Consider the following 25,574-nt stretch of genomic DNA (forward strand, 5'->3'; position numbering starts at 1 on the left):
TCATATTTCAAAATACATAAATTGTTTTTCTTCCTATGGTATGGTAGATGGTAAAGAGAGAGTTCCATAGCTAACTTGTCTTTTTTACTAAGTTTCCCTGTCCCATTTTGGACTTAGTTGAGAAATGAAAATGTTAATTCACAACACTAATCAGTGTGGATATCTACTGAATATCTTCTTTAGACATTTATTAAACTGGGATAGTTGAAGCAGAATAGGACAATAGAAGTTTCTTCACGGGAGAATTAATGCCGTCTTTGGTGTAATTTGGATCACTTATTTGACAGAAATTCTAAATAGAGCAGACTGCTCAGAATTACATTTTGAATTTTACCTTGATGACTTGAGAAGTTTATTCAAATGATAGTTTGGCAGGAGTTATCAGAAAGATGTGATATCTCCTGAAAGCAGTAATTGCTTTGGGCTGCCCCGCAGGGTTACCAGATAGCAGAATTGTGTATGGATTTGCAGAGGAGGCCAGAGGGCTCTAGTAGAAATGACGTTCACAAGGGAAACAGGGATTTTCCCAGAGGCAGCATATGGTCTGCCCTCTATTGTGCCACCAGTCCCCATTAATAACTTCCTTTGTTTTACATATATATTGTAGCTAGAGACTTAAAGTGATTTGTATTTTGGTATTTTTCTATTTCCTGCTTTGGGACATAGAATTTGGTGAAGGAGATTTTTGAGTAAATGTAAAGCTGAGTTTTACTTTCCTTTTTCCCTTGTGATTAAAAAGAAATGAAATACTAATGACAACTAATATTAATGCATGTCTGCCTATGATGTTAACTTTAAGGTTTTTGTAGGTGTTCTTCCTCAGGTTGTGGACATTCTTCTCGATTCCTAATTTGCTGACAGATTTTTTAAAATCAGAAATGGACATTATAATTTGACAAGTGCCTTTTCTGTGTCTATTGAGATGATATTACATTTAATACAGTTAATTATATTGATCAATATTTGAATGTTAATCCAGTCCTACAATCCTGGGATAAACTCCTTTTGGTCCTGATGTATAATTCTTCCTTTTCTTTCTTTCTTTCTTTCTTTCTTTCTTTCTTCCTTTCTTTCTTTCTCTCTCTTTTTCTCTTTCTTCCTTTCGTTCTTTCTTTCTTTCATTATGTTAGTCACCATACAGTCTGATGTATAGTTCTTTCTTTAGATTTTCTATAGAAAGTAATCTATTTTCCATAGATTTTCTTTTCTATAGATTGCTGTATTTGCCAAAATTTTGTTTAGAATTTTTCTATGTTTATGAGAGATATTGTAATTTTCTTCTCTTACACTATCTTTGGTTTTAATAAATTGGAAAGCATTTTATGTATTCAATTTTCTGGTAGAGTTTGTGTAGAATTAATGATTCCTTCCTTAAATGTTTGATAAAATTCACCAATGATGACCATTGGGCCTAGAGTTTTCTTTGTGGGAAGATATTTAACAACAAATTCAAATTCATTGGGTTATCTATTTTTCTGGTGTGAGTTTGTGTAGTTTGTGTCTTTCAGGGAATTGGTCCATTCCATTTAAGTTGTTAGTGTATAGGTATAAAGTTTTTCATAATATTCTTTTATTTTCTAAAATAGAATCTGGAGTGACGTCACCTTTCTCATTCCTAACAGCTGGAAATTTATGTCATCTCTCTTCTTTTAGGTTTGGTTAATTATTATCACTTTTATTAATCTTCTCTAAGAGCCAACATTTGGTTTCATTGATATTTCTATATTTTTACTTTTTCATTAAATCACACTCTGATCTTCTCTCTTTCTCTCTTTCTTTTTCTTTCATTCTTCTTTCTCCCTAGTTCTCCCTAGTTTGGGTTTAATTTGTTTTACTTGTTCGTTTGTTTATTGATTAGTTTTTAGTGTGGAAGCAAATCATTTATTTAAGACCTTTTTTCTTTTCTTTTTTTTTTTTTTTTAGCTTCTATTTTAATTCCAGTTGGTTAAAATACAGTGTAATACTAGTTTCTGGTGTACAATATAGTGATTCAACCCTTCTCTGCATCACCTAGTGCTCATTGTGAACCTTTCTTCTTTTCTAATAGATATTTAGTGCTATAAATTTCTATGTACTGCTTTAGTGACATACAGAATTTTTTATATGCTGTGTTTTTATTTTCATTCAGTTCAAAATACTTTCTGTCTATATTTCCTTCTGAATTCTTCTTTGACAGAGAGTTATTATATATGTAAGTTTCCTGTTTAGATTTCAGATACTTGGATATGTTTCATATCCCTCTCTATTGCTGGTTTATAATTTAATTCCATTATGTCCAGGGAACAAACTTCATGTGACTTGATTCTTTAAATTTACTGAGACTTCTTTTGTAGCCTAGAATATGGTCTGTTTTGGTAAATGTCGTATGTGCACAAGAATAAACACATATTTTCCTTTCTATACGTATCGGTTAGGTCAGCTTGATTGATAATAGTGTTCCAGTTTTCTGTATCACTGTTGATTTTCAGTCCACATGTTCTATCAGTTCTTGTGAGAGAGGTGTATCAAAATCAATTATAATTGTGGATTTGTCTTTCTCCTTACATTTCTATCAGTTTTTGTTTCATGTATTTTAAAACTCTGCCATTATATATATATATAAATATTTTAAACTATGCCTAGATAAATTGATGTTTATCATTTGTGAAATAACCTTTATTTCTGATAATAGTCTTTGTTCTAAAATCTATTTTATCTGATATAGCCACTCTAGCTTTCTTTTGACATGTGTTTCATAGTATATATATATATTTTTTGCCCTTTTAATTTAAATGTATTTGTATGTTTTTCTTCTAAGTGGAATATTGGTGGGTCTTGTTTTTTATTTAGTAGGACAATCTGTGTCTTACTGGAATATTTTAGCTTATTAACACTGAAATTGATTATTGATATGGCCAGATCTGAGTCCATTATTGTGCTCTTTGTTTTTATTTGCTCCATCTCTTTGCTCCCATAGTCTTCTCTATGCCTCCTTTTGGATAGTAGACAATTTTGTATGATTTCATTTTAGCTCTTTTGTTGGTGTTTTAGATATGCTTTTTATTTTTTAGTGCTTATTTTCAGGTTTATTGTTTATAGCTTAATCTTATCATCAAGTATATTCAAGTAATATTATACCACTTCACCTATCATTTAAGAACCTATAATCATATATCTCATTTTCTTTCTCCTGGCCTTTATGCTCTTTTTGTCGTATATTTTATTTGTACATGTATTATAAGCCTCACAAGGTCTTGTTACTATTATTATTTATAATCAAGTAGTCAATTATATTTTAAATAAATTTAAGAAATATATTTTTCTTATTCCCTATAATTGTCATTTTCTGTATTCTTCATTCCTTTGAATGGATTCATATTTCTATCTGGTCTCATTTTCTTTTTGCCTGATAAAATTTTTTTTTAAACATTTCTTGTAGTATGGTCTCTTGGTGACAAATTCTTAGCTTTTATATGTCAGAAAATATCTTTATTCCATCTTTGTTTTTGAAGGATATTTTTGCTAGGCATAGAATCCTATATCTTTTTTAATATATTTTCTTCCAGTACCTTCAAAATATTACTCTGCTCTCTTCTTACTTACATTATCTCAGATGAGAAATACTTGTCCCTATTTTTCCTTCTTTTGTATGTAACATCATTTTTCTCTGTCTTTAAAGATTGTCTTTATCACTGGTTTTGAGCAATTTGGTTAGAAAGTGGCTTGATGCATTCTTCCTCATGTTTCTCATGTTAAGAGTTTATTGTGTTACTTGGATTTGTGGGTGTGTAATTTATCAAATTTGGAAAAAATTGCCATTTATATTTTCAAAAGTGTTTGTGCACCCCACCTTCTCAGTAATGCTAATTACATATATATTATCCTACTGCAAGCTGTCCTCTGGCTCACTGATGCTCTTTTCCTTTCTTCTCATTGATCTTTTTTCTTTGTGTGTCTGCTTTCAGATGCTTTCCATTCGTCTGCCTTCACCTACACTTAAGTTTTGTCTTCTGCATTGGTCTTACGCGTTATTAATTCCATCTATTATATTTTCTCATCTCACACATAGTAATTTTCATCTCTGGAAGGCTAGTTTGTGTCTATTCTTCATTTATTCCATACCTCTACTTAACTCTTTGAACAGCTAGGATACTTTTATAATAACTCATTTAATGTCCTTGTCTGCTAAATCTAACATCTTTGTCAATTCTGGGTCAGTTTTTTTTTTTTTTTCCCAAATTTTTATTTAAATTTCAGTTAGTTGACATGCAGTGTAATATTGGTTTCTGGTGTAGAATTTAGTAATTCATCACTAACAGACAACACCCAGTACTCATGACAAGTGCCCTCCTGAAACCCCATCACCCATCTCTCCCATCCCCTCTCCACCTTCCCACGCTAGTAACCTTCAGTTTGTTCTCTATAGTTAAGAGTCTGTTTTCTAGTTTGTGTCTTTTCCCTCTCCCCTCAATGTTCATTTGTTTTGTTCCTTAAATTCAACATATGAGTGAAATCACATGATATTTGTCTTTCTCTGATTGACTTATTTCACTTAACATTATACAGTCCAGCTATATGAACATTGTTGCAAATGGCAGGGTTTCACTCTTTTTATGGCTGAGTAATATTCCATTGTATATAAATTTTAATTGATTTTTCTCCTCATTATGGGTTATGTTTCCTTCCTTCTTTTTATCCTAGTAATTTTAGTTAGATGCCAGATATGAATTTTGTTGCATGTTGAATATTTTTCTATTCCTATAGCACTTAATTTTAAGTTGCTTGGACAGAATTTGATCCTTTAGGGTCTTACTTTTAAGATTTGTTAGGTGGTACTTGAGCATCTTTTAGTATAGGGCAAATTATTTCCCAATATTGAGGCAAGACCCTTCTTTATATTCTACCCAATATCTCATGAATTATGGGATTTTCCAGTCTGTTTTAGTGGGATCCTGTACTATTCCAGGCCTTGGGAGAACATGGACACTGTTCACTCTACTCCTCACTGGTGGCTTTTTTTCCAGGCCTCAAGTAGTTTGTACTGATCAGGACTCCACTGAATACCCACGGGAGACCCACTACACATCTCCAGAATGCTCTCTCTCCTCTCCTTCTCTGGTACTCTGCTTTCCGAACTCTCCAGCATTACTTTTCCGTAGACTCTTAGCTCCATCTCTTCAACTCAGGCAGTCTGCCTGGTTACATCTAAGTTCAGCTTCTTCCACCATGATCTGGAAATTCTCTTAAGGCAATAAATAGGTGTATTGGTGTGCGAAGACTGCCATAACAAAATACCAATACTCAGTGGCTTAAAATACTAAGTGGCTTAAACAACAAAAAATTATTTTCTTGCAGTTCTGGAATTTAAATGTGCAAGATCAAGATGTTGGCAGACTTGGTTTCTTCTGAGGCTTTTCGTCTTGACTTTGCAGATGGCAGTCTTCTCCCAGTGTCCCCACATTGTCTTTTCTCTCTGCTGTCGTTGCTGTAGTCTTCTTGTATAACCAGTTTCCTCTTATAAGAATACTACTCAGATTGGATTAGGGCCTGTCTTAACAGCCTCATTTCAACTGGATCACCTCTTCAAAGGCTTTATATCCAAATACTTTCACATTCTATAAGTACTTCAACAAATGAATTTTTATTGTATTAATTTTATTTTTTTAAAATTTAACTTCAGTTTTTAACATATAATGTATTACTGGTTTCAGAGGTAGAGGTCAGTGATTCATCAGTCTTATGTAACACCCAGTGTTCATTAAATCCCATGCCCTCCTTAAGGTCCATCACCCAGTTACTCCATCCCTCCACTCCCCTCCTCTCCAGCAACCTGCAGTTTGTTTCCTGTGATTAAAGGTCTCTTGTGCTTTGTCTCCCTCTCTTGTTTCATCTTGTTTTATTTTTTCTCTCTTCCCCTATGATCCTCTGTTTTTGACAGATGAATTTTGAAGTATCTTGGAAATGTGCTTCAACAAATAAGTTTTGGGGACACAGTTCTGCCCATAACAGTAGGGTAATCATAGAGCTCAGATTGTTTTTATCATGTCTCTCAGGGATCGCTGTCCTTTGTTGCCTGATGTTCAGGGTCTTAAAAACTGTCATTTCATATATTTTTTCTTTATCTATCTATCATCTATATTTTTTTAGCAGAAGAGTAAATCTAGGCCTTATTACACCATTTTGGCTAGCAACAGAAGTCCTAAGCCCAAGCACTTAACCAGTGGACTTCTTACATTGCCCTTCTACAGACATGAACAGAGGTTTATGGGCTTACTCCTACTAGGAAACATGCATTAACTCATTCTAGTCTAATTTAGATCCCACTGATATTTATTTTCATCATATCCTGCAACTTCATAGACCCTGAAGTTGATTATATTTGCTTACTTATGTCCCTTTGCTAAATCACAATTTCCATGAGATCAAGGATTGTGCCCCAGAACCTACTGTAGTGCCTGATATTAGTAAGAACTCAAAAATATTTGTTGAGTGAATAGATATTTTATGTCAACCCCTATCTCTCAAATTATGTATAGTTTGGGCGTTTATAAAAGACATAGATCTAAAAGTTGAAAGAGAGATCAAATGTGAGGTATTTATCTTTAATGCCTTCTCATGGGTATAAGCATTTAGATGTAAAGACATCTCCTTCTTCTCCGATACCATGCCAGAGGAGGCCCCTCTGCCTGCCAGGTGGTCCCTGTCATACTACCTGGCTTTCTCTCTATTCCCTGACCTCTCCTTCCTTACCCCTATTTTATGTTGTTATTTCTTCATCCCAATGAGGTAGATATTATTATTGTACACGCAAAGTAGAAAATCAGAGAGTTAGTAACCTACTAAAGAATAAAGGTAAATCCCAGAACTGATTCATCACAGTAGCTGATATTATGCTTCATGGCTTATACTTGGCTTCCAGTACACTAAAATTTTTAAATCAAAAATATCCCTTAAAGTCTTGATAGACTTAATTATTCTTATGAGACCTATATTATCCCAAGCCTGACTTTCAAAATACATATATCACAAAATAAATACTCAACATTTTACCCAGTAATTTACTCCGTTTTTTTAAATTTGGCAATTAAGTCTTCCACAGTATTTTCTACTGTTCTCATGCAAATATATAATTTTCTAGCCTTATTATTCATTTCCTCTTCAAACTATTTCAGAATCAAATCACTGCGTATACCCTTTATAAAAACCTTGTTTGGCAAAATGTTTCCCATATTCTAAATCTTCAGTTTGAAAAACTGTTGTATATGCACAATTATATGCATATGTGTGTACATGTATGTATATATGTGTGCATACACATACATGCACGCACACACACATAAGTCCATATGTACATACTTTCTGGAACACAGCGCATTTTTAATTTGGGAGGTTTCAAAAAAATTTTTTTTAAGATTTTATTTATTTATTTGACAGATGAGATCACAAGTAGGCAGAGAGGCAGGCAAAGAGACAGAGGGAAGCAGGCTTCCTGCTGAGCAGAGAGCCCGATGCGGGACTCGATCCCAGGACCCTGAGATCATGACCTGAGCCGAAGGCAGCGGCTTAACCCACTGAGCCACCCAGGTGCCCCTGGGAGGTTTAAAATTTTGAGTTTGTGCTGTGTTTGGGAAATTGCTGGTTGTCACTTAGTACTTGTCAGATATGGACATATTAAAGCTATAAAAGGATTAGAGGATAAAGAAGTGATATGAAAGTAGTTTAGACAAGTAAACCAGTGTTAATCAGTCCAACTTGAGTGTATTATATATAAAAAAGATATGTATGTATTTGTATATAGCAATCTATCCACATTTGCAAAAAAAAACCATGATTTCTTTCCTAATCAATATTAGCTCATGCTGAATATATATTAGAGTAGGTTTTAGAAGAACCCTAAATATGTGCAAACTATTAAAATTATGCTGTGGATAAACTTCATACAGATAATTGAGACTAGGCCTAGGCAGGTCAGTACTAGGCAATATCACAAAGGTGGCCACATTCCTGTTGGCGTGTCCCCACCATCTTCAGTCTCGTCTGATCCTTTTTCATCTTCTGTGGCACATGAATGACCAAGTTTCACCACCTAGTCCCAAGAGACCATCGTAATACAGTAACTGCTAATTTTTTGAGCACTTACTTTGTGCTAAGCATTCTGCATAGAGATTTATACAGATTATGGAACTTTGATTTTTTACAGATGCCCTAGTGGTTAAGTATTGTCATTAATGTAATTTTATAGCTGGAGAAACTATAATAAAGATTCATCAGCTTGCCCAAACTCAAACTTGTAGTAGGATTCAAATCTGATAGATGCATGCTTATATCCCTACTCCCTGTCTAGATGCTTAACGCCTGCCTCCTCAGATCCAAATGGTTCATCTTTTCCTCCATAATTTAGCAGTTTCCTTTCCTGACAGTGGGGTAATATGGGATTATTTTAGCAAACTAATTCATACTCATTTTTTTAACCTTTTGTTTTCCTCTTATTATCAATAGTATCCCTCATTATAAATTAAAATATGTAGAAAACAACAAGGATTCTGGCTTGTTGGTGGGAGAGAGGAGCAGGGCGGACTGCTCTAGGAACAAATACATAAGGATTTATTAATCCTTTCACCACTGAAAGTTAACTACTGTTGATCTCCTCATGGTGTATTTCCATTATTCAGTGCCTTGCCACATGGGAATCCTTCCTTGCATCACAGACTGACCTCCACATGGAAGAAACCTCTGAAGATAAACCTGAATCCCACTGAGGACTTCCGTGTGATCTTTGGGAGACAGCATCTATTAACCAAAGTTACTCTTTCTGGATGGGCTTTGTCCTTTATGAAGTGGATGAAAAATGTTTCACACTATCTGGAAAACCAACAGCTTGAAACTCAGGTATTCCAGATAATTGATATGAATTTGGAGATATATATATATATATATATAGATAGATAGATAGATAGATAGATAAATAGATAGACATCTGTATCTATCTATCTATATATTTAGCTTAGTTTTTATTTTAAATTTGTGTGCCATTAAGTACATATAGAAATTTTTTGCCCAAATGTTTGTTTGTGGAACATGTCATTTTAAATATATTATGAAGACTCATAAACTTTTAATAAAAAGTTTAATATGAAATGACTGGCTGTGGTGTGTTCTTTTTGTACCAGTAGCTCCAGCCTCTGAAGCAGATTCTGATAAGAATTCAGCATGTTACCAAGCATACTATGAATTCACCTTTATTTCATCACAATTTTCTCTAAAATACTACTCACTTTGACATTAGGATCTTGAAGTAAATATATAAAAAGTAATTTACTATTATTAAACATTAATGATAACTGTTCACAAGTTGGTTTGGTAAGAGTAAAGTAATTGTTTTTCACAATTGAAAAAAAATTACCAAGATATATTGACATTATTCTTTGAGTTATTAGTAATCCTATGCAGCCTAGTAATCAAGAAATAGTGGCCATACAAAGTGATTTCATATTTATCTTATGGCTATATTTAGAAACTACATATGTTGGTTATTTAATATTTGCTAATTTTTTGAAATAGATCTTTCTTAAGACTTTAAAGTTTGAGGTATTTGGCCATGCACATTATATTACATGCAGGACATTAAGTATCATTTGGGTATTAGCCTTAAATAAGTGTCACAAAAACAACCTAGACATTTGTTTTAATCAAAACAAACAGATACACAAATGCAGATGTAAAGCTAAATGTTTTTCATAAATATTGGCATGTATAGTTTTTAAACCATTTGTGATAATCTGACTCCATTTTTTTTTTTAAAGATTGTTTTTTTTTTTTATTTGACAGACAGATCACAAGTAGGCAGAGAGGCAGGCAGAGAGAGAGGAGAAGGAGGCAGGCTCCCTGCTGAGCAGAGAGCCCGAACTCGGGACTCGATCCCAGGACCCTGAGATCATGACCCGAGCCGAAGGCAGAGGCTTTAACCACTGAGCCACCCAGGCGCCCCTCCATTTTTTGATGTTAGGCTGCTGGTAGCTTTTAAGCACACTTTCTCTCTTCCTCTCCTACCACATCTGGTCAAGCTGTAAGAAAGCCCAAATGCTCCCTCCTTTGGCATTGACACGAGGTTCAAACCATCTGACTCCCTCTCTGCCTGCAGGAACCCACCCCCTGACCCACCATAAAAACCCCAAGCCATTCTTCTTCAGTTCTCTCAATCTGTTTTCAGAACAGCCTGAGAGGTCGGCCCAGCTCTCCCCAGAAAGCCTCATTATGTAGTAATAAACCTTTTCATACCCTCTCAGGGTGTTTTTGGCATCACTACACTTGGCATCTAACACAAATTTGGGGTGAGAATCCTTCCTTTCTATTAGGATGGCCCCAACCATATTGTTATGCAACCTATTTTACTACTCCAAGCTGTGTTTTCCCTATCTGGAGACAATGGAGATAATAATCTCTAACTCACAGGTTGTTAAAATGATACAGTAAACATAGAACACCTACCCACAGAAGTAGAGGGTGAGGGAATTAGGTGCAGTGGTCAAAAGCTACAAACTTCTAGTTATAACTTAAGTCCTAGGGATGTAGTGTGCCACATGATGACTGTGTGTTAACAATACTGTATTATATACTTGTCAGTTACTAAGGGAATAGATCTTAAAAGTTCTCATCACAAAGGAAAAAAGTTGTTTATGTGATGAATGTTAACTAATCTTCCTGTTATAATCATTCTGTAGTAAATACATGTATCAAATCATTATTTTAGAACTTAAACTTAGAAATGTTAAATTTCAATTATATCTCAATAAAACGGGAAAGAAAGAATACCTGCCAGATAAATGGTAACCACTAAGACCATTAATTATTTAAGTGGGAATCACATAAAAATGCTTTATATTTAGGTACAGTACCTCTCTTTTTCCTCTTTTGTTTTACATGTCTTGCCTCCCCCCTCTCCTCCTTTCTGTCCATATGACTGCCATCCCACACATATACTATGCATACCCACATAGTTAACTTTTGTTAAGTAGTATGTATCTTTCCTTATATCTTCTTACAGTATTTGATACAGACTTACACACACACACACACACACACACACACACTCCCACGGTTTTAAAATTTGTTTTATAAAAATGAAGTCCTATTATACATGCTATTTTGCCTCTCATTTCGTCACTCAACAATACCTTGTGGAAATGTTCAAAGTCAAGAATAGCTCTAATACATTTCTTAAATGGGTCTACAATATACCATGATGTGAATATGTAGTAATTTATGCAGACATTTCTTGTTTATAGTTATTTACTTTTGCTTCTAGATTATCATCTAGATAATAAATAACCCTATACATTTTGGCTATCACTCTAACCACCACCCCCTCCTGTATCTCCAGGCCTAAGGAACCACTAATCTATTTTCTGTCTCTAGAAATTTGCCTATTCTCATTATTTCATAAGAGTGGAATCCTAGGGGTGCCTGGGTGGCTCAGTGGGTCGAGCCTCTGCCTTTGGCTCAGATCATGATCTCAGGATCCTGGGATCCAGCCCCACATCAGGCTTTCTGCTCAGCGGGGAGCCTGCTTCCCCCGCCTCTCTGCCTGCCTCTCTGCCTACTTGTGATCTCTCTCTCTCTCTGTCAAATAAATAAATTAATAAATCTTAAAAAAAAAAAAAGCGGAATCCTATAATATGTGATCTTTAATGATTGGCTTATTTCACTTAACATGTCTTCAACAAATATTGTAGCATTTGTCAGTATTTTATTCTTTTTTTAAAACAGCCAAAGATATTCCATTGTATGGCTATACCACATTTTGTTTATCCATTATATTTGTTTATTCTTCATTGATAGACATTTAGGTTATTTTTAATTTTGACTATTATGAATAATGATGCTATAAAATTGGTGTATACATTTTTTGTGAGAACATACATTTTCATTTCTCTTGGGCCTTTACATAGGAGTAAGATTTCTGGGTCATATCACAACTGTACTTAACCATATAAGGAGTTCCCAGATTATTTTCCAAACTGGCTACACCATTTTACATTTCATCCAGCAGTGGATGAGGGTTCTGATATCTCCATATCCTCATGAATGCTTATTGGTTTCTGGTTTTATTTGTTTGCTTGTTTTTGTTGTATTGTAGCCACCCTATTGGGAGAAGTGATATCTCATTGCACCTTTGATTTGTATTTCCTTTTGCATCTTTTAATGTGCTTTTTGGCTATCTGCATGTATTCTTTGTAGATAAGACCATTCGGGTTTTTTGCCAATTTTTAAAGTGAGGTTGTCTTTTTATTATAGAGTTAAATAGTTATTTATATATACTAGATAAAAGTCCTTTATCAGATTATGATTTTCAGATACTTCTTTTCACTTCTTGATAATGAACTTTGAAGCAAAGAAGTTTTCAATTTTGATGAACTTCATTATTTCTGTTTTTTTCTTCTGTTGCTTATGCTTTCGGTGTCATTTTTAAGAATCCATTTTCAAATCTGAGGTTATGCAGATTCACCCCTATGTTTTCATCTAAGAGTTTTAATTTTAGATTTAGGTCTTTGATTCATTTTGAGTTATTTTTTGCATATAATGTGAAGGAAAGGCCCAATTTCATCCTTTTACATGAGGCTATCCAGTTGTCTCAACACTACTTGCTAAAGAGGCTGTCTTATAATTTTCCGACTGGAGAACAAGTCCCTGGAACTCTTTATGTTGTCATCCTAGAGGTGGGACATCTGGTATAGCTTTTGAGTTGGTTGTTGTGATGTGTGCTATGATGGTTGTTATTAATATGGAAATATGACTATTGGATACCTCATCATAAAAAGCTTCTTAACAACAACAAAATAACTCATTTCATTTTTACTTAAAAGAAGGGTTTCCCCTGAAGTTTACATACATTTTTCATTCAACACATGCCTTCTTTCAATAACTGCTTCCCAAAACACAGATTTCCTGCTTTCAGTTAATTTTCTCTGAGTCATATAATCTTTCCAAAAAAGACAAAGAAGGATTTTAAGTGGATGTGCCATAGCTGTTATATAGCATTGGTAATAGACTTAGTATGTCTTGAAAATAGTTTAAGTCCATCTTGTAATATTGCTTGTGACCAGGTATTACTGTTTTTTTTTTTCTTCCCCCTCTAAGGATTCCACTCCCTCTACCCGTTTTATTCCAGTTACCTAGGGGGAAATTAAAAGTCTTCTTACCTCAACTGGCTCTTCAGAGCAGAAGCATCAATGCTGCATCTATCATTTTGACCTGAAATTGTAGGGAGAAAGAAACTTATTTCCTGTATTTACAGGAAATGAGGTTGTATTTGGGTGAAAGTCATCATCATAGAGGATGACTCATGTGAGTTTTGGAGTCAGTGGGCTCATGTGTAAGATCCGATTTGGAGATACCACTTGTTGGGTTCACAGTTTGTATTTTTCCTTTTCTTTTTGTATTACTGGCAGTTGATTGGATAGGAAACATATATGCTCCCATTTTTAGAGAACTACAAACACACACAGACACATACTTTAAGTAGGAAATCATCACTGGACATGTGTATAATCCCAAGAAGATACAAGTGAAAATCTGGGTCCCTTCCCTTCCCTTCCCTTCTTCTTTTTTTCTTTTTTCTTTTTCTCATGCCAAGACTACCTTGAAGATAAGAGGCTGAAGTGAAGATAAGTCTACATATACTATTGACCATCTGTTCATAATCAATTTCTTATCTTCTCTTTTCTTTAAACAGGTTTATAAGTTATTCTCTTTTTTTCAAAACTCACAGTTGAATCTATGCCTTGATCAAGCCCTATTATGGACTGACTTTTTATTGTGCTTTAGCTCTGTTCCTCAATTTGTCTTTTCCTGCTATTGTTTCAGAATTTTTATCATCCCACTTGACAAGAGAAAAAAATCAAACTACTTTAGATCACAGGGAATTGATGCACTTATATAGCCAAAAAGAAAAATGGTATATTTGGGTATAACTGGTCCTGAACAGGTGTATTTCTCTTTCTGTCTTTATTTCTTGTTTCTCTTGAAAGGGTTGACTTCGTTTACTCCTGTTGTTACATTTACATGAGGCTCATTCTGTAGTTCTCAACTGGGGGATATTTAGCAGAATCTAATAATATAGTATGGTATAATATAATATATAATATAATGTAATATCTAGAGATATTTTTGGATGCCATAGTATGGGAGAAGGGGACTATTGGCATCTAGTTGGCAGAAGTCAGGGATGCTACTAAACATCCTACAATGAACAAGACCCCTTCCACAAGTTTTCTGACCCAAAATGTCAAGACTCCTGATGTTGAGAAATCCTGGACTAGATTAAATGTCTGTTAGTAGCTCCTGGATCATAAGTTCCTAACTATCTATGAGGAAGGGAAGAGCTCTTCCCTTCCAGTTTTAATTAAGTTGAAAATTCCTAGGGAGAACTTGGGTTGGGATACAGCCAATGCCCCCCCCCCCACCCCTTTAGCTCTGTCCCAGGCCAATTTTTGTGGCTAGTAATGGAAATACTACAATCAATACAGCCTAGGTCAGTTTCTCACTTTTATACAAACTACAGCAGGCAGGGAGGTTATGACCAAAGGAAGATGGCAGCTTTCACTCAGACCACAAGCAGAGTATCAGGGAAGATAAAATAATACCTTACATCCACACTCTCATTTTAAAATGAAGAAATGATTTTATTAATTTAGAATTTTTCAAATTCTATACTTTTATATAATTAACAATATTCTGTTCTTATGCCTAAAATTCTTCAATGGGAAAAGACTAAAGTAAAAATACCTCTTTAAAGAACATGAATTAGAGATTACAAGTGTAAATAAACCATTAGCCCAGAACATATAATTACATTCGAAGTCAATCATAATTTTATTGGCTAAGAAATAGCACAAGACTGTGAAATTGGAGTCATTAGTGTACTTTTCTACATTGAAAATACAACCTTTAGATTAGGTTTTATTGAGCCCAGTGTATAAAGTATATTCCTAGGCTGAAATAGGCATTGAGATTTGATCAAAGTACACTGATGTGAAGAATATATTGAGCTGTGATTCTTTTACAAATATGTTCAAATACACGATCATCTTACATGAGTCGAGTACTGAGGGACTGCTACACCCAACTTCACTAAAGACCAGTATTCTCACTATTTCATAAAGATTTGAAATTTAAGAATAATGAAATTAATCTACCATATGGAGACAATGAGGTCTTTTAAACCAAAAGTTAGCCCCTAAAAAATGGCAGCTAGGCACCTTTAATTTAACTGTAAGGGACGATGTCTATAACTGTTCTTGCAATTAGTCTGTTCCTGGACTCCACCACCATATTATATTTTCACCCCCTTTAGCAGTGTACTGCTTTATTCTGGCAACCTGTGGCAGAGAATGGATGATTGTCCATTTGAAAAGCAACTAATTTCTTCATTATATCTCAAATGGAACTTGCACAAATACACAGTATCTGAAAAAAAATTTTCACAGCTAAAGCAGTAGTATTGCGCCCATTTATTTCCTCTCTACAGATATTTTGCAAAGGGCTTATTTGCTGTTTTATTTTATTTTGCCTTTTTTAAAGACAAGACTGAGCCCTATTTTGTTTCTCTTCTGAAAATAGAGGGACAAATTGTGGATTTCTTACAACTGCAGAATGACTAGAGTCACCTGTAAGGTACAGTATGACTTTACAATTTTCTGCCCATAACACCATCATTCATCAGGTCCCCGAAGCTTAAGCTTTTGACATACTGTTTTATTTCTGTCATCTGGCAGATGTAGTTCATTTGGACATCTAGAATCATGACATTTGACAACCAGATCTTAATAATATCTCAATCAAACTTTCTCATATGAGAAAAGAACAGCTCCAAGGAGCATAATGACTCCTCGTTGCTTGCCCTCTGTATTTTGTAAAAATTAATAAAAGGGAACCTCATTTAAGATGAAGTCTGGAGGCCAGAACTTCCTATTGCAGATGCAATAGGAAGCAACTTACCTCGCAAGTAGAAAGTGCTTTAGCTACGACAATGTTACTGTTCCAGCAAGAGGAAGAAAAGATTTCCCTTCTCAAGCAGGCAACAGCCCAGGCAATGAGACTGCTATAACTCATCCAATGAAAAGCCACTATCCTTGGCACTCCCAGTCTACTTCAATGGCTTTTTCTTTATAACAGCCTTGCCAACTTCCCCCTTTTCCTCTAACGGAGTTTTCTTTTCCTTTGTTCTCCGACTGTCCTATGGTTTTGTTGTAACTTGCTTGTCCCAGTGTGTAATTTTGTGTTATTCCTGAATAAATCTTTTTTTTTATTATTCTGATAAAATACTGGCAGTTTTATTTTTAAGGTTAACATTTTCCTCACTCCTTCCATACTCTCATTAACAGAAAATCAGGTCTTTGTCACATCATTCCTGGATTTTAGCAGCTTCCCCCCTTAATATTTTACTCCCTTGCAGGCTCTTTCCCCATAGTCTCCAAACCATAATTTTCTGACTCATTTCATCCTGGCAGTTTTCTTTGGGTCACATTAAAATCAGAAAATTAAGGACATTGCACTGTAGTCTACATACAGCCAAACTGAATTCAGTTTATGAATTGTTTAGAAACAGTGTCTTCGTTAAAGTCATAAATGTGCCTCTTCTTTTATGCGGTATTGGTAATACAATATCCTTAACTTGGTAAAATAAAGTTTAACTGTCTGTAATCATTTATTTCTTTGTCAGCTGGACTGGACTATAGGGTGCCCAGATAGTTGATCCAACATTATTCTAGATGTTTCCATGAAAGCGTTTTTGATGAGATTAACATTTAAATCCATAGTCTGAGTTAAGCAGATTGTCCTCTTTAAAGAAACTTGGTCCTCATCCAATCAGTTGACTGCCTAGATAGAACAACAAAACTAAGGGAAGAACTCCTGCTGCTGACTGTCTCCAAATGGGGACATTGGCTTTTTTCATGCCTTTGTATTCAAACTGAAACATTGGGTCTTCCTGGGTCTCCAGCTTGCCAACTGCAGATTGAGACTTGTCAGCTTCCATAATGTATGAGACAGTTCCTCATAATAACATGCACTCTTTCTATCTGTCTCTCTTTCTCTTTCTCTTTCTCTACACACACACACACATACACACACACACAGACACACATGCTATTGGTTCTGTTTCTCTGGAAAACCCTGACTAATGCACCATCATTTTGTCTTCTCTTATTTTTTATTAAAAAATTTCATTAGTTGGGGAGCCTGGGTGGCTCAGTGGGTTAAAGCCTCTGCCTTTGGCTCAGGTCATGATCCCAGGGTCCTGGGATCGAGCCCCGCTTCGGGCTCTCTACTCCGTGGAGAACCTGCTTCTTCCTCTCTCTCTGCCTGCCTCTCTGCCTACTTGTGATCTCTGTCTGTCAAATAAATAAATAAAATCTTAAAAAAATTTTTTTTCAGTAGTTGGTGAAGTACAAAAGCCCGGAATCTATGCTGTGTTCCACCTTACTTGGTCAATCTGATTCTCTTCCTTTAAGTCTGTTGTTTCTGCCTTAAGCCCCTCAGGGCCCAACCTTGTGCACTCAGAGTTTTCTCTGCTAGCCAACTATATGATCTCATTCTTGTGGCCACCAGTGCCTCTACAGTCTAAGTGAAGATGAGAAGATTCTAAATAGTACAATAGAAGGAAATATTTTGATTGGTATTCCAATATATTGTCCCACTAATTAATTATTTTAAAAGAAGAGCTATGATCTTTTCAGGTATTCCAAACCTATCAGTAGCATAAATTAAGTGCAATTTTAAGAGATACTTAATAATAGTTACCAGCTATTAAGTCCCTTTTATGTGTCAGGCAAGCTTGGTTATGATTTCCTTGCATTTTCTCATTCCTACCAACTCAGATCCAGAGGTACTATGATCTCTATTGTTCAGGAGCAGACTGGATCTTAGAAAAATTAATTTATGCATTATGATCAAGTTAGGATATAATGGAACAAAGATAACCCAGTCTCCTCTCAACATCTTTGTGTCCTATACCACTGCTTCTCAAACTTTAATGTGTATTAGAATCACCTGGTGATCTTGTCAACATGCAGTTTCTGAGTCAGTGGGTCTGAATGGAGTTTGGGGGTCTGTATTTCTAACAAGCTCAGAGGGGATGTTGATGCTACCAGCCCAAAGACCACATTTTTAATTGTCAAGGTTATATCATTACTGGAAAGGTACACACCATGAGAATGTATTACATGATGTAGATAAGAGCCTCTGTTTACTTGAGCCTTAAAGTCACACTTTGGTCTGGCTCTATCACTTATAGTTCTGTGACCTTAGGAAAATTACTTAATTTCCTTTACCTGTTCTATAGAAAGACTAATAATAATACCTAATTAATATCACATTGCATAAAATAATGTATGTAAAGAAAGGTCGGTATATATTCAGGCCACAGGTTGAGCATAAAAAATAAAAGGGTCTTACGAGGATATAACTGTTTTCCCAGAACGGTCGATCTTACAGCATAGGCTTCTTCCTAAATGGGAAAATCAATTTCACTGCTACATAATCTAAAATAGAAACATGCAACTATTAGGTGCTGACAAACCCACAGTTATTATACTAATCAAGAAAAGGTTCCCAACTTCTAGCTTTTTGTTTTTTAACCAGATGTAGGGTTATAGCAATGTGATCCATGAGCAACCTAAATTCAGAGAGAAATAAAGGTTATCTGGAAACATTCTTTCTGGCAACCCAATTCTGACATCTAGCTTATAAATGTAGAAATAATGTTCTTGTGTGTTTAATAATGGCTTTAGATAAACTCTTAGATCGTTAGAGGTAGAATTAAATTCTGAGCATACTGTAAAAAAGAAAAAAAGGCATTTTAGCATTTAAAATTCTGAGCTTGCTAGTTAAGTATTCTAGGCCCCAATTCCCCATCTGTGGAAAGGGGGAATTAATCTGCCAAGATCTACATTGCTGGGAAGTACAAGAATAAATTATACACAGCTGACTTTGACTACTTTCTTAAAAAAAGAAAGTATTAAATTTTATATCAGCTTCCCCCTGGTTACTCCCAAATGCTTAAAACTTATAGTCCATCCATGAATTTAGAATATCCTGAGATAAGACAAGCTAATGGTCATAGTTGCTAAGGTATATTACCGTAGAAAAGATTCAGAATGTGATGCATATGTGTGACTATAGATATAGATACATATTTAAGTTCATATTTATGTACGTGAGTGTGTGTGTGTGTGTGTGTGTGTGTGTGTGCATTTTGTGTGCTGTGTGAATATATAGAGTAATTAGTGGAGACATATGAATTAAAAATCATTGGACCTGGAAGCCAATTGCCTGCATACTATGCTTATCTTCCTCCCTTTCTTCATGTATTACTATTCCCCCAGGTTTGAAATTGTGTGTTTATGTTGATGTTCATAAGGTTATTGAACAATGAGATCCTTTAAAATGGGACAACTGTTTGTGTGTGCTTGCTACCATGTTAGCATGTGTAATTCTTTAAGGCTATAATTGCATATGTCGGAGAGGGAAAATGGGAACTTCCACAGTTCCTGTTTATATTTCTCTTACTGTAAAATCGTGGAGATTGAAGAGGTTGTATTTTTTTCTAAAACATGATAGTTAGGGTGATCTTTTGGTGAGATCAGAAGAACAATGCTTTCTCATTTTAAGAGAAATCATCCCAGAACATGCAATTTAAATAGCTAATCAGAGCTGGTTAAATGAGGCATTTGATAATTATGCATAAAAGATTTTCTCTTCCTACTTGAAGTATTATGATTACTGATGTTAAAATGGAATTATTATTGCTTTTAAGTGGTTTATTTGAACAACCTGAGATTCTAAAATCTTTTGAAACACTTCGCATTCAAATATCATCATATATGCATCCTTTCATGCAGTAATTCGCTAATTCCATAAATATTCCACTGCTAATAGGTACCAGACACCGTCATCTGTGCTGTAGTAAGCAATAATGGTAAATAAAATACACCGGACCTACCCTCAGTAAGCTAAAAGTCTAATGAGGAGACAGGCATCATACATAACTAATGACTAAATCTCAATTAATGCATGCATCAGTCTCAGTATTGGCTGATGGGGAAGTTACAGAGGCTGCAGACAGAGATGTCGCTCTGAAAATGAACTCGGTAGCAGAAAATCCAGCAATCTGGACTTGATTCAGGCTGGTATTCACATCCAAATTGGTCCCATTCCACAGAGGAAGTATTAGAAGCTAGAGGCTTCATGCTGAGGAACAACCGCGTGCCAATTCCAGCAGAACAGCAGAGGTAAGAAGGACAGGATCCATTCTATGTGGGAGAGGACTGGCCCATGTTGGATGCCGGACAGGTGCCGATGTAAGCAGAAGAATGGAAAGCTAACACTGGCCAAGAAGTAGGATCCATTTGGCTATAAAAAGTAGGAAGCTGACTCTACTAGGTTTAAGCAAGGAGGAAATACATCCTCACTTAACTAGGAGGTCAGGGAAAAAGTGGTTGCAGATCAGCTTAACCAGGCTTCTCCACGTCTGCCTCTCTGTAGACTCTTGTAACCTTGTCTTGTTGGCCTGTCCTCTGCCTGCTATCCTCACAGCACGAAAATGACAGCTTTTGATTCGCATTCACATACACAATATTCACAGGAAGCTAGAAACTGTCTTCCAATGGTTCTGTTTCTAAGAATATGAAAACTCTTGGGGAGCCTGGGTGGCTCAGTCAGTTGAGTGTCCGACTCCTGATTTTGGCTCAGGTCGTGATCTCAGGGTCCTGGGGTCCAGCCCCAGGTCTGGCTCCATGCTCAGCAGGAAGCCTGCTTGAGATTCTCTCTCTCCCTTTGCCCCTTCCCCCACTTGCTATCTCTCCCTTTCATTCCCTCTCTCTCAAATAAATTAATAAATCTTAAAAAAAAATAGAAAAACTCTTTTCCAGAATAACCAGTAAACTTTTCCTTGTGTCTCATTTCTCCAAACTGCAGTTTATACCCATCTTGAACCAATCCCTGTATAATTTTATTGTACATTTTGTCTAGGCCTGAATTCCTGAACCAATCTTAAACAAAGGGAATGAGATTACACCTTTTTTAAAAATTTTTACTTATTTTGTTAGAGAGAGAGAGAGAAAGAGAGAGAGCACAGAGGGAGAGGGAGAAGCAGACTCCTCAGTGAGCAGAGACCCCAACACAGGGCTCAATCCCAGGATCCTGGGATCATGACCTGAGCCAAAGGCAAACAAAGCCTTAACCAGCTGAGCCACCCAGGTGTCCCCAAGGGAATGAGATTATCTTACTCCATTTAGCCCACTCCTTGGTTTATTATCAAAATTTGTTTTTCTTGGGACGCCTGGGTGGCTCAGTTGGTTAAGCAGCTGCCTTCGGCTCAGGTCATGATCCTAGCGTCCTGGGATCGAGTCCCACATAGGGCTCCTTGCTCGGCGGGGAGCCTGCTTCTCCCTCTCCCTCTGCCTGCCATTCTGTCTGCCTGTGCTCGCTCGCTCTCTCTCCCTCTCTGACAAATAAATAAAATCTAAAAAAAAAAAAAAAAATTTGTTTTTCTTTATTAGTTAGCACCGGACCATTTGATAAGATCCTTCTCAATTTTTTTGAAAGCAAAGAATCAGATAGGATGTCATACCCTAGTATTAGAGAGTGTCTGATAAGAAGGCAGAGTCGGAGACAAAATTAGAAATGTCAAAGATTCAGGTAGGATATATCTGTAAGCGATAAGGAGAGAGGAGCAGAGAAAGGAAAGGCTTCCTCCTGCACTGCAGATCTGAACCTGGGAAAGGAGAGGTGCAAAGAAAGGAAACTGGATCTCAGCTGGAAAGGCTTCAAGATGTAGCACAGCCCTGAGAAAGACCTGAGGCCAGGAGGGAGCCCAAGAGCAAAGATGAGTATTAAAAGAGTCCTGCATTGGTAGAAATGGCCCGGCTGTCATCTCTACCAGGCCCAGTCACTGGCTGTGAGCAGCCTGGGAAGGCATGACCTCCCCTTGAACATCACAGTGGATCCCAGTCTGTGGGGGCTGGAGGCTGCCTGCTGACCACACTTCTCGTGGCAGGTTTTCTCTTTCTAGGTGACATAGTTAGCTGCTGTCTGTGTGTTTCTCATACAGTCTTTGCTTTTCGGCTTCTGGGAAGTATAGAAAGATTTTACCAAAACTTATTTAATTACAATTGCTACTTCTTGTATTCTTTTACATAGAGGCAACTTGTTCTACAGAACAAGCATTTGAGAAAATTCTAATATTGCTAATTTTAGTAAACCGTTGCCATTACAATAAGTTTTGATAAAGTGCCTTACTATTGGGTATGTTTTAATATTTATTTATGTTAGAAGGAGTGGGGCAGGGAAGAGGGTAAGTGAGAGGAGAGAGAGAATCTTCAGGAGACTCCCCACTGAGTGTGGAGCCCTACAGGCTTAGGGTGGCGATGCTCAGTCTCACAACCCTGAAAACATGACCTGAGCCAAAATCAAGAGTCAGATGCTTAACAGACTGAGCCACCCAGGTGCCCCTAATCTTAGGTATTTTAAGTATATTTCTTATCAGTATGTATTTTAAATATTTTTTGTCAAAACTTTGGATTTATAGACTTAGATTATTCAGTTTGTGGAAAATGCCTGGCATATAGCCCAAAGTCTGTCTGTATTTTTCAATTCATAACAATCATTTCCCTTCAGAATCTTGAAATAGTCCCATGGAGAGATAAGAGATACATGGGAAGATGGGTACGTACATAAATAAATGGATCAGGCCTGCTGCTACTTTTTCATTTGGATAAAAAACCCTCACAACCTCCAGCCTTTCTTATATGGTCTCTTAGCTTTGCTCGTGAAAGACATTCATTGCTCACTGGAGCAATGCATTCTTTTCTGATCTTCTGAGATGGATAATATGAAGTCATTAAATAAAAATTAAATAATCTTACCCTAGCCCAAATTCCTAGCAGAATTTTCAATTATACACACACACACACACACACACACACACACACACACACACTGTCTCTTTGTTTAGTGACCAGTATCTTTTACCCCTGGGCAATTAGGTGCAGTAAAATTCAAGTTGCATAAGAGAAAGACCTCTTTCAGAAAATGGAAAAAAAAAAAAGTCTGCTGTAAAAGGGAAGATGAGAAAAAAAAATAAGGCATGACTTCTAGAAAACAGAGACATTCTCATGTAATTTTAGAAAGGACTATATTTAGGAGTTAAATATCTAGAAATTGGTTACTAAAAAGATTACCCATGCCAGATTAGCTCTTGCAAATTTGTCTTCTGTAGCCCCAGGCTATGAAGACTGCTGGTCTCTATAATCTATCAAGCTGTTCTCCCCGGAACTCTAAGTTCCAATCACACTGGTGCTCTCCAACCACTTAATATGTATTCATGCCTCCACAGTTTTGCTCATGTTTTTTTGTTCCTTCCTCCTGCCTCTCAAACTTCTAATCATCCTTTAAGACTGACCTTAATATTACCCAATCTTTGATTATTCTATTATCTCCAAGTCACTTTCCCCTTTATCCTTCCATGGCAGTTTATAGCTAGGTTTATTTATTTATTATTATTTTTTTTAAATCCTTATTGAGGTATAATTGACAAAACTGTTAGATATTTGAAGTGCACAATGTGTTGACTTGATGTATGTATCCATCGTGAAAGATTCCCTTCACTGAGTTAATTAACAGCACATCCATCCCCTTTCACAGAGTTATTACTTCCTTTTCCTGTTGGTGAAGAAAGTGTAAGTTCTGTCTTAGCAAATTTCAAGTACACAACACAAGGTTATCAACTAGCCAGCATGTATACATTATATTCTCAGACTTTATTCATCTTAGAACTGAAAGTTTGTATCTTTTTACGAACCTCTCCCTATTTCCCCCACCTCCCACTGGCAACTTTTCTACTATTTATGTAGGTTTGGCCTTTTTTTTTCCCCCCTCCCAAGATTCCACATGTAAGTGTGGAATACATGTAGTAGTTTTCTTTCTCTGTCAGGTTCATCCATGTTGTCACAAATGGCAGGATATCCTTCTTTTGTAAGGCTGAATAATATTCCATTGCATGTCTGTCTATTTATCTATCTACCCACCCACCCATCCATCCATCCATCCGTCTGTTTGTGTTCACTTTTTACATTGTTGTCTTGCAGGGAAATTTAGTCTCAACACATGGGTCAGCTTGAACTACTAAGTCCCTGGAAATTTTTAAGGTTTTCCTTATAATAAAGAAATTCACAGGGCGCCTGGGTGGCTCAGTGGGTTAAAGCCTGTGCCTTCGGCTCGGGTCGTGGTCCCGGGGTCTTCGGATTGAGCCACGTGTTGGGCTCTCTGCTCAGCGGGGTGCCTGCTTCTTCCTCTCTCTCTGCCTGCCTCTTTGCCTACTTGTGATCTCTGTCTGTCAAATAAATAAAATCTTAAAAAAAAAAAAATTCTCAAAAATGTTCTTACATATTTACGTAACTCAAGAAACAAATGCCAAAACTCATTTTTCTCCTTGAACTTACAGTAATATTTCTCTCTAAGGCCTGGTACTACCTAGATGTAAAGTTGATTTACCAACACATTTATCACCAATTATTAGGTATTGATCACCTGGTGGGCTGAATATGATCAAAACCTCAGGAGTCCTCACCCTCTAGGTATGCAGATAACAGAACTAAATCTCTCTTAATTAATGGTTAAGAGTGAGATCTCTGAAGTTAAGACATGGATTTGAAGCAATCATTTTTTTTATCTGTGTGACCTTGGACATATCTACTAACTTTTTCTGAGTGTCAGTGTTTCATGTTTGTTTATGTACTGTTTCACTCAGTAATAAACAAGTATCTTTTGAGTATCTATTTGTGAAGTTAATGGTGAAAAAGACAAACATCATCTCTGTTTACAAGCATTCACCAGACCACGCATTTTTACAAACTATGAACATAGGAATAATGCTATACTCTCCACCTGGGGAAACACTTAGGTATAAGATCATTAAAATCTGAGAAATTTAAATAGAAGTGTTATATTTGGTTTTGCATTCTTGATTGATGTTTACATTACATTAAGAAATATTTGCTCTAATTGCTATTTAACAGCTTGCTATTTATTGTTAATATTTAGTCTAGAGCAAATATGACTATGTAGCCCCCATCAAATATATGCCATGTAACTTTCAGCGTCCTCCTTTTAGGATAGTGTAACTATCTTGCCTTTGATGGGGGTTAACTGTACAGTCATGGAAATACTATTAACAATCAGAAAAAGAAACTTTATCACAGATTTGGTAAAGTTAATTTATTCCTTTTAGCTTTCAGAAATCTTTCATAAAAGTAGATAACAAAGAATCTAATGTATAATCTTGTTGTGAGTGGGTGGTTATACATTGAGATATCTGACACCCAGTTGTTAGAAGATCAGAAAAATGCAAAGCCCAACTGAAAGGCTAATTGTGTTTTGTGTCACATGTGGCAGAGCAGTAAAAGAGGCACACTGTGTGGGAAGAACACTCTTTCTGAAGGCTGAGAGCCATTCATTTTGCAACATGTCCAAACAAAACTTATAGAAAAGAATAAATCCGTTCCACTTTCCTTACCTTCATTCATTAACTTAATAATTCA

The 25,574-nt window shown here is 36.0% G+C and overlaps 1 protein-coding gene across 2 annotated transcripts in view; it reads left to right on the forward strand.

Annotated features, from left to right (window-relative positions):
• The window catches only part of LOC111143327 (sorting nexin 7), a 96,699-nt gene extending 87,782 nt beyond the window's left edge, over positions 1-8,917 (forward strand). The window contains exon 9 of one of the 2 annotated variants that reach the window (XM_022496993.1): positions 8,652-8,917. In XM_022496993.1, the coding sequence (XP_022352701.1) occupies positions 8,652-8,738 (87 nt within the window). In that variant the 3' untranslated portion in view covers positions 8,739-8,917. The remainder of the gene's footprint in view (positions 1-8,651) is intronic. The other variant, XM_022496995.1, reaches the window with a different exon arrangement.
• Positions 8,918-25,574: the final 16,657 nt, after the last annotated feature.

This window comes from Enhydra lutris, unplaced genomic scaffold (assembly GCF_002288905.1).
Source record: "Enhydra lutris kenyoni isolate GAN:26980312 unplaced genomic scaffold, ASM228890v2 scaffoldscaffold9, whole genome shotgun sequence".
Classification (NCBI taxonomy): domain Eukaryota; kingdom Metazoa; phylum Chordata; class Mammalia; order Carnivora; family Mustelidae; genus Enhydra; species Enhydra lutris.